Genomic DNA, 10,538 nt, shown 5'->3' with positions numbered 1-10,538 from the left:
TTTACTGAACATCTATTATGTACCAGACATTGTGCTAGATGCTGGACATAGAGAGGGGAGACGAAGTGTTCCTAGCGGGACAGGAGGGGTGTATGCTCAGTCTGAACTTAGTGGGAGAGTTTCAGGAGAAGCTGCCTAGGAGAGCCGACTCCTTATCTGAGTCTTGAAGTGTTAGCTGGACAAAGCGAAGTGGGCTTAGGCCAGACATCCAGGGAGAGAGAACAGCATGGCACGGAAGCGGGGAAAACTCGGCACATTTGAGGAATTCCAGGTGGCCAGAGCCTAGGTGTCAGGGGAGATGGCTGAAAGGTAAGGCTAAAATTTGTAAGGGCAAATCATGATTATCCCAGCATGCCACTCTAAGAAGACTGAAAATGACACAGAAGAGGAATTATAGTTATGCTTATTTCCTATTTATTGAGCACTTGCTGTGTGCCAGGCACTGTGCTAGGCACTCAACATACCAACTTATGCCCCACCAAGAGCCCTATGAGGTAGGTTCTGCTTTAAATGGATAAAGTATACTCCATTGGGAAAAGGAGTCCACAAAGAGACTAGAACCAAAAGGGAAGCAGGAGGAGAACAGAATGGCCTGGCCTTATAGACGTCAAGAGGGAAGGAGCTTCAAAAAAGGATTCACGTCCAGTGCTGCCGAGAGGTCAGTAGGATAAGGACTAAACAACTAGCGGGTGAGTGGTGATCTTAAGAGGTACCGTTCCAGTGGAGTCAGGGTGCAGAAGATTGCTGTGGGACAAGGGTGCAGACGCAATACGTGAATGGGGAGAGCGATCGTCAACTGCTCTTTTAAGAAGACTATTTCCTTTTTCCTTTTTTTTTTTTGACCACAAGGTGCAGCATGTGGGATCTTAGTTCCCAGACCAGGGATTAAACCCGTGCCCCCTGCAGGGGCAGCATGGAGCTCTAACCACTGGACCACCAGGTAAGTCCCTAAGAAGACTATTTAAGGAGGAGAGGGCTAGCAATAGGTAGAGGACGTCAGAGGATTCTGTTTCGGGTTGGTTGTTGGTTTTAAAATGAGACAGACCTGAGCACATTTTTGTGCTGAGATGTCGGAATGAGCAGAGAGCGAGATGCGGATGGCCCGTGAGTGAGGGATCACTGATGAAACAAGGTCACTGTGCAGTTAGCAGGAGATGGGGGGAAGGCCTGGCCTTGCCTGGGAGCCCAGAGGAGGACATTAAAGATGGATGTGGATGCCAAGAGGGGGAGCTGCGAGTTTCAGCTCATGGACCTGTTTTCTCCACGGGTAGGAATCCAAATTCTCTGAGAACAAGGGGTGTCCCTGAATACTTGACTTATGATATGTGTACTTCTATAATATGTTTATTCAGCGAGTGCCATAAGCAGATTTCTCCTGCTGCTGCTCAAGTGGGGAGTGAGATGCAGGGGGAAAATTGGGTACTGTGAACCCTGAGTGCTCACTGACTTACAGTCAGTAGTTCTATTCTCAAGGGACCCCGTGGACTGGGCCAGCTGCCTTGAATTGACTTCACTCATCTTTGCAGCCCTCTCCTCTTCATAAAGGCAGACACACTCTGTTTCTTTGTGGAGAGCAGCCCTCAAAGGAAAGCCCACCAAAAAAAAAAAAAAAAAAAGGAAAGCCCACTAAAAGCAACGACTGGTGTTAGACCTGCAGAAAGTGTGAGGCCATAAAGGGCCAGAAAATAATGGCTGGGGATAACACGGATGGGGTGAAATGTAGAACTGGGTGATAGTTGGTATCTAGGGTAGAAAGGAAAGAGGAATTTATTAAACTGTTTCAGCAAGTTGTCTAGTTAGTGCAAACATTGCTTATGGAGTAAGAAATAAAGCTCTGGTGTAATTTGGAAGGCGATCACCTTCGGCATTGCGTTATAAACACGTAGAAGAAAGTCAGAAGCCTGCACAAATGTTTCCTTATTGTGCAGGGGACACACTGGGGACAGACAGGTCTCACACATGAAAGGGGACTTCTGTAAACCTTATTTTGTTGATTGTTGAAAAATATAGTTACTTTCTTTAGTGACAGCGTTCAGTGTTTTTAAATTTGCTTCTTAGCGTGGGTGTCTGTATATTTTCCTTCAGCTGCAGGGCTGTATGAGGAGGGGAGGTTTCATTTGAAATTAGTGACCAAATTGCTAAATGTTTTTGCTATCAATCAGTCCAGTGCTTGATACAAACATCTCTCTCTTAGACACAAAAACACACACACACACAGCCACGCACATGCCAGCTATGTGTCCTTCCTTCTCCCCTACCGCCTGCTCCCAAGTCAGAAAGTAGAAAAAGGAGGAGGAAACCTGGAAATCTCCTGAAGGGACTCACGGTGTTCTAGGGTGTGCAGCTCAGCGAGGCCCACCAAGTGAGGCCAGACCCTGGCAGCTGCTTCCAGAAAGCTCAACATGGACATCAATGCCCTTGCCATGTGTACACACCCGTTGTCTCCCCTGCTCTCCAACTGCTGTCCCATGTCCAGACCTTTTTCTCATCTCTCAACCCATCTTTGTTACCAGAATTTTGGGGATAGTTCTGAGATCTGATACCTCAGATAACGGCAATGTGTGGGGATCCTCCCTCCCTCCCTCCCTCTCTTTCTTTCCTTCTCTTTCCTTCTTTCTTTCTTTCTGCCTTTCCTTTCCTTTCTTTCCTTCTTTCTTCTTCCCTCCCTCCCTTCTTCCCTCCTTTCTTTCTTTCTTCCTTCCTTTGTTTCCTTCCTTCCTTCCTTCTTTCTTTCTTTCTCCCTAGCTTTTATTTTACTGTGATATACAATGCATTTACTGGAGTAAATAAAACATTTGTATACAGCTTAGCACTTTTTTATTATAACATACAGGCAACTGCCACCAAGTAAAGAAAAGGGATACGACTGGCCCCTCAGAAGCCCCTCTCTCATGTCCTCACCCAATCACAACCCTTAGTATCCTACCTCCTCAGTCCTTCCCTCACACACAAGTAATGACTTTTTTAAAAAATTTTTTATTTTATATTGGAGTATATTTGATTTACAATGTTGTGGTAGTTTCAGGTGTACAGCAAAGTGATTCAGTTATACATACACATATATCTATTCTTTTTCAGATTCTTTTCCCATATAGGTTATTACAGAGTACTGAGTAGAGTTCCCTGTGCCATATAGTATCAATAGGTCCTTGTTAGTTATCTGTTTTATATACAGTAGTGTATATATGTTAATCTCAACTTCCTAAGTAATTATTATCTTGACTTAATGGGACTTACTTCCTTGCTTGTCCTTTTGTGTTGTCACTTAAGTATATTTCCTTAAACAACAGAGTTTAATTTTGCTTGTTTCGGAACTTTTTCTTTCAAAGTCTTTGATCCTGATTCTTTCTTTCAACATTATAAGGTTCATCCACATTGCTGCACGTAGCTATGCTCTCCATTGCATGCACAGACCACCACATTTGAACTCCATTCTATTGTGACAGTCACTGGATTGCTTGCAGTGTTGAGCTCTTGTGACCACAGCTGCTTGAACATTCCTGTCCGCGTAACCTGGACACAATTTAGAAGTCCCCTCAGGGCGTGTATCTGGGAGTGGAGCAGCTAAGTCATAATGTGTCCTCAATACCGTTCAATATTACTGGCTACCATGTGAGAATTCCTCTTTCCCACATCCTAGCCAACATTCAGTGTCATCTTTCACCTTTTGGTTTTAAACTTCTGTTTCCAAAATAGATTCTTCTACTAAAATCGACTCCTCCAGGTCTGTGGGTCTCACCTTCTGTTTCCCGCGTGGCTTATAACAGAGGATGTGCACACGTGTGGCCCCCTGCTGTGAGCACGCCCAGTCAGAAGGTTATGAACAATTCCCAAGTGAGAAAGCCAAAACCTCAGATGTATTCTGGTTGATGTAACACAAAGAAATCACTTGGGGCTGTGGCACTTGCTTATTTAAAAGCAAAACAAAACTGTGACACACCTCTAAAGTGATGTCACACTTGTGTGTCCTGACACTCTGGTTGAGAACCACTGTCCTTGTTGGTTGATATTCTATTATTTCAGTAGCCTTGAGCTTGAACGTACTGACTACCTCTTCAGGGCAAAACCATGACCAGCCAGCGTCTTTCTCTACCACAGCTTGTCCCTCACAAATACCACCAAGGGGACAAAGAGAACAATGGTTAAAATGTCCCAATAATGAACCCTCTTACACTGCTGGTGGAAATGTAAATTGATACAGCCACTATGGAGACCAGTATGGAGGTTCCTTAAAAAACTAAAAAAAGGGCTTCCCTGGTGGCGCAGTGGTTGAGAGTCCGCCTGCCGATGCAGGGGACACGGGTTCGTGCCCCGGTCTGGGAAGATCCCACATGCCGCGGAGCGGCTGGGCCCGTGAGTCATGGACGCTGAGCCTGTGCGTCCAGAGCCTGTGCTCCGCAACAGGAGAGGCCACAACAGTGAGAGGCCCACGTACCGCAAAAAAAAAACAAACTAAAGAAAGAGCTACTGCATGACCCAGCAATCCCACTCCTGGGCATATATCCGGAGAAAAACATGGTGTGAAAGGATACATGCACCCCAGTGCTCACTGCAGCGCTGTTTACAATAGCCAAGACATGGAAGTAACCTAAATGTCCATCGACAGAGGAATGGATAAAGAAGATGTGGTACATATATATGATGGAATATTACTCAGCCATAAAAAAGAATGAAATAATGCCATTTGCAGCAACATGGATGGACCTAGAGATTATCATTCTAAGTGAAGTCAGATAGAGAAAGACAAACATCATATGATATTGCTCATATGCAGAATCTTTAAAAAATGATACAAATGAACTTATTTACAAAACAGAAACTGACTCACAGACTTAGAGAACGAACTTATGGTTACCAGGGGGGAAGGGTGAGGGGAAGGGTTAGATTGGGAGTTTGGGACTGACCTGTACATACTGCTATATGTAAAATACGTAACCAACAAGGACCTACTGTATAGCACAAGGAACTAAACTCAATACTCTGTAGTAACCTAAATGGGAAAAGAATTTGAAAAAGAATAGATACATGTATATGTAAAAAAAAAAACTGTAAGATTAAAAAATAATTCCCAGTAATGGCACAGACCCCAGGGCTTGCCCTCTGGGATGTGATACTCAAGGGACCTGTTCTCTCTGGCGCCCCCATAGGGTTGGACCAGCTGACCTGTCCTCCATCGCAGCCGCCCCACCATCCTGCTGACCAAGACAACGTTTCCCTTCAAGGTGAGCAGATGGATGGAGCTTGCCTGCTTCCACTCACTGGGGGTCTGCTCATCCAACATTCGCCAGAAGAAACTAATCCACAAGCTGCAGGAAGGAAGTGTTTCGGGAAGAGATGAGACACTTCCGTGAGAAGATAAAGGCTTCAGGGAAGAGATGTGGAATTTCCGTGGCAAGATCTGTGCTTTCAGGTGCCAGATCTCGGGCGTTTGGGAAGAGGAGAGACCTTTTCGGGAAGAGGAGAAAACCTTCTGGAAAGAGGAAAAAGCCTTTTGGGAAACGGAAAAATCTCTCTGGGAAGAAGAGAAAGCCTTTTGGAAAAAGTACCGAATCTTCTGGAAGGAAGATAAGGCCTCCTGGAAGGAGGACAATGCCTTGTGGGAAAGAGACCGGAACCTCCTTCAGGAGGACAAGGCCCTGTGGGGGGAAGAAAAGGCCCTTCTGGAGGGGGAGGAGGCCCTCTGGGTGGAAGGGGGTGCTCAGGTTGTGGAGAAGCAGAGGCCGGCAGGGGGGCACCGCAACGTCAGTGGGGGGCCCCGGTCGGCAGCCTCCTGCTGGGGCAGGGCGTGAGCACAGGAGACGAAGCGCTGGGGGGTCCACACTGCTGGATTGGGACTCGAGTCCGGGGTGACCCCACCACGTGCTGAAGAAAATATGCTCTTATTTGTCTCCTGGCTTCAAAAGATCTAATAAAGTTCTGAGGAGAGGTCTGGAAAACCAACTTCTGTAAGGAACCCAGCTGCATTTTTTCAGGTTTTGTGATTCTCAGAGGTCGTACTCCCATCCTCCAGGCTGCACTGCTGTCCACAGGGCTTGGTTCCGTGAGCAGCTCCCCGTGAGCGTGGCATGAGTGGGTGGGTGTAAGTGGAGACCCTGGACTCTCCTGAAAAGGGTCAGAACAGGGATGGGGGTGAGGGCAATGCCAGCAAGAGACACGTAGGGACAGAGAGGGGCGGAGACATCTCTGCCTCTGTGGAGCTGTGGGGCAGTCATTTCTCCTCCACTCTGGCAGTCTTGGAGGCTGGGAGTGGGCTGACCGCTTCCCAGAAAAGGCTGCAGCGCTGTTAACAATTCCTCTGTGGTTCGCCCTCACCGGGCAGGCCATTTAGAACACAGGGGCAGCATCCCCCCAACGCACTCACTCGCGGATCCAGGCTTCCACCAAACTTCTCAACTGCCCATTCTCTGGAGCGTGAGAAAGGGGCGTGCCATTAGGCTGAGGCTCTAGAGCTCCGCCCACAGGAGCAGTGCCCTTCCCTGATGGAGTCCTGTGGACCAGGTAGGGCCATCTGGGAGGTGTCAGGGAGACCTCCCTGCCCCGATACTCCCATTCACGCAGGTCTCACATACCTGTATTTCTGCATTATCAGTTCCTTCCTTTGTGTTTCCCTCATTCCATTCACTTAAAATTAAAATGCCGCAGGGAGGTAGTACATTAAATGAATGTACACTAATGTGGTCGGCAAATTACATGCCTCACTTCTCCTCTGGGATTAGACCATCTATATGGGCACTGGTATGGAAGGGACCAGAAGGTGGGCAGAAAGAAATGTCAAGGCCAACATCGCCTGCTTCCCCTTTTCTTGGGCCTGGCCCTCACTGTCATTCACGTAGCAACTTACCTTGCCTTTGTGCATCCCTTACTATTTGATAAGCACGTTCACATCTGCCAACTCATGTAAGCTTCACCACAACTCTGTGGGTTGACAGGGAAGGTACATAAACCCATTGTACAGGTGAGGAAACAGAGACCTGGAAAAGCAGAGGGACTGCACATGGCCAGGCAAGTAGCAAATGGAAGGTCTCACTCCAGCAGGTGGGTGCAAGCACACATCATCACCTATTTTCTCTTTTTGACCATTGTGAGCCCCTCCAGCTGAAAAGACTGGTTTTGCTCATGCTTTAAGACTGTGCTGTCTGTGCATACCTCCCTCCTTCTCCACACTTGTAATGAGCTTTGGGTAACATAAAACAATGCTTAGCAACAGCCTGACTGGGGCTCAATTGCTAGGGGGTCACTGCACACCAAGCTGCACTTTTTGCAGAACTCAGAGCTGGTTGCTTAGCAACAAAATGCGATGCTGGTTTAACTAGTTCTAGATCTACATTTTCCTAATCAATGCAGGCAGAAGACACAGCTGAGCCTTGAGAAGAGAGAACGCTTGCTGATGCTGGTTGAGAGCTCACTCGGCTTTAAGCACTGATCTAAGCGCTTCCCACTGCATGCGTTACATCTCAGTTAATCCTCACCACAACCTGGTGAGGTAGCACCAGTATGAGCTTCAATTACAAATGAGGAAACTGAGCACAGGGAGTCCAGGGTGACACAATCAATAAGAGGTAGAATGGGGATTGGAACCCAGGTTGTCTCTGCTCCAGAACCCAAGCTTTTGTCAACTAAATTCAAATGGCCCCATTCGGCGGGCACTCCCAGATGCCTTTCCCTTAAAACAGCTAAGGCAGAAAGCTCTTCCGATGGACCAGATGGGCATTCTTCAGCCACATAAAAAGTTAAGCAGATCTTGGGGACTTCCCTCATGGTGCAGTGGTTAAGAATCCACCTGCCAATGGAGGGGACACGGGTTCGGGCCCTGGCCCGGGAAGATCCCACATGCCGCAGAGCAACTAACCCCATGCACCACAACTACTGAGCCTGCGCTCTAGAGCCCATGAGCCACAACTACTGAGCCCACGCACCACAACTACTGAAGCCAGTGTGCCTAGACCCCATGTTCCGCAACAAGAGAAGCCACCGCAATGAGACGCCCGTGCACTGCAACGAAGAGTAGCCCCCACTCGCCGCAACTAGAGAAAGCCCTTGCACAGCAACGAAGACCCAATGCAGCCAAAAATAAATAAATAAAGTAAATAAAATTTTTTTAAAAAGTTAAGCTGATCTTAACATATTCCTTATATCTTAAGAACTCTCATCAATGAATGACCTGGTTTTGATGGCAAGCCCCCTCTACACCCTGCCACACATGCGCGTGCGCACACACACACACACACACGAAGCATCACCATGAAGATATTCTAATGACAGTTCCCTTGACTCTCCACCCACCTGCCCCTCTCCAAACGCAGTAGAGTGTCAACCAAATTCTGACATGGACCAGGGGACATTTCTTGGCCCCAGTGTCCCTGGGGGGTTTGACCTGGTTCAGGGTGATGGGAGGCTGTGGCTCCATGGGGGGGGGGTCTGGCTGGAGAGAGAACTGGGAGGAAAGAGCCTCCTTGCAGGAGCTGCTGACCTGGGGTAACCACACGCCTCTCCAATGCCCACGAACAGCCTCCTGGTGAGACTCGGCTGGCACCCAGGACACCCCTCACTGAAGGCCCCAGGGTATGAGCCCCGTCTCTTCCTCCTCAGCCACAAAGATCTATTTAGACCCCAACTCCAAAACCAAAGCCTTTTACCTCAGCCCTGTCCTTCCTCCACCTCGGGTGTTTAGCCCAAGGCAATTCTGTTCTAGCTGCTTTTCACGTCTGCCTTTGATCACCTGGGCTGCTACTTCCTAGCCCAGATCTCTTCTTCTAAGTTGGGGCTTCTCTACTTCTTTTACATCCTCATCCCTGTACCCTCCTCCAGTTTGTTCTTTGCAACTCTCCTGGCGGGGGTGGGGATGCCCTCCGGGAAAGAAGGGAGCAGGAGGGCGACCAAACCACTTGGCAGAGCATTGTTCTATTGGCTTCTGGAACATCTCCCACATCCTCCCTAGGCTCTACCATGACCTCTTCCCTTTTTAAAGTCCCTGTTGGGTTTTCCTTTAAAGTGTGGTCATCAGACCGCTGTTGGCCCCTCAGGTTAGGGGACCAGGGAGTCGTGAAATCATTTCATTAGCATACATGTCACCAGTTTGAAACTAAGTTTAAGTGTGAGGACCAGAAATCCTGTTGGGTTCTTAACAATCATTACATATGTAGCAACTTACACAGGCTACAAAGATTACCCTGTTCCTGTCTTGGGTAATACTCAGTTAACTTCATTTCATATCATTTGCATACTTTCATTATTTACTGTTAAATTTGCATGTTTGATTTTATTACTGTGTTGTCTTACATCTTCATTTCTAAAATTGAGTCACTGGCTCCAAAGTGGTTTACTAAATGGAATGTGATGGAATGGAGGTGATGCTTTAGGGGTAACGGGTGGTGAGAAAGTGGGTAACAAAGGGTCTGGAAAAAATCAACGTTAAGTGTCTAAGTTTGTTATTAGGTATTGGAAAGCCATTAAAGGTTTTTGTCTGTTTGCTGGCACGTTTTTGTATGTGAAAACCTCTTTTGCTATTTATAATCCCAACTAGTTTACAGGAGATGGGCTTCTGTCAAAAGAGCAACATTTGTTGGCAGAACACTCTGATGAGTTTGAGATGCAAGCTGGAGGGCAGGGGCAGGGAGAGAGCAGTTCCTTGGGATGCTAACAGGAAAAACCTTTGGAATTCTTAGCTGGTGGTGGCTCTAGAATTTCTACCCTGCAGGGGATTAGAGATTTAGTTGGCAGGGAGCCCTGAAGCTAAAGCCCCTTTCCAGCAAAAACGTGTCACTCACCATTGTTCCCAGGGCTGATCTGAGAGGCAGGGAGTGAGGACCAGAGGTGGAAGAGAGAAAGAATGAAACGCAGGCCGGCTCTGTATGAGCGGCGCTGTATGACTCCTCTTTACTCTCACTTAAGGACTATGCAGCTCAGGACTTCAGAGGATGAAATGTGGTGATGTATGTAAAATGCCAAACACAGAGTTCCTCAGTAAATGTCTACTTCCTACTTTTTCTCCCCTCCACCTCATGTAATATGCCCCATTACACTGTAAGGCAGGGCAGAGAATCTGCCTGGTCCATCTTTGTTTCTTCAGCTCCTTCCACAGACCCTGGCTGATAGCAGGTGCTCAGTAAATGTTTGTGTGCATGAGAGAATGGGACATAATTTGCTAAGTGCTTCTACCAGCATTGAACCTTATGTTTGTTTTAAATTTTTCTTCTTTATCAATATCACTACAATGAATATATTTGTTCCTATGTTGGAGTTGGACTCAAGGAAGTAGAAATAGTGAGTCCAGGAGTAAATCCCCCCAATTATTTTCTGAAGTGTTTGTATTAATTGATCATTTTACCAGCCTTGTATAAATGGCATTGGCTTTTCTACCACCTCAAAAACTTTGCGTATTTCCATTAAAAAAAAAAAGATGCAAATGTGTGAAAAATGGGACCTTATTCTGGATTTTAAATTTGTATTAATTTGACTTGTGAGACTACACATTTTCTAATGCCTGTTTACTAGTTTTACTTCCTCTTTTATGTGGATTGTCAGTTCACATCCTTTGT

At 46.9% G+C, this 10,538-nt stretch overlaps 1 protein-coding gene across 1 annotated transcript; it reads left to right on the top strand.

Moving 5' to 3' along the window:
• Window positions 1-298: 298 nt before the first annotated feature.
• On the top strand, window positions 299-5,789 carry CCDC70 (coiled-coil domain containing 70; the record flags this gene model as incomplete). Its single annotated transcript, XM_081214689.1, is given in 4 exon segments — window positions 299-309; window positions 5,180-5,314; window positions 5,316-5,359; window positions 5,362-5,789. Coding segments are annotated over 4 exon segments (618 nt in total).
• Between the last annotated feature and the right edge of the window lie 4,749 nt (window positions 5,790-10,538).

This window comes from Mesoplodon bidens, assembly GCF_964165515.1.
Source record: "Mesoplodon bidens genome assembly, chromosome: 17".
Classification (NCBI taxonomy): Eukaryota; Metazoa; Chordata; class Mammalia; order Artiodactyla; family Ziphiidae; genus Mesoplodon; species Mesoplodon bidens.
Note: the sequence above shows the minus strand (reverse complement) of the source record. Positions and strands in the feature narration are given on the sequence as shown.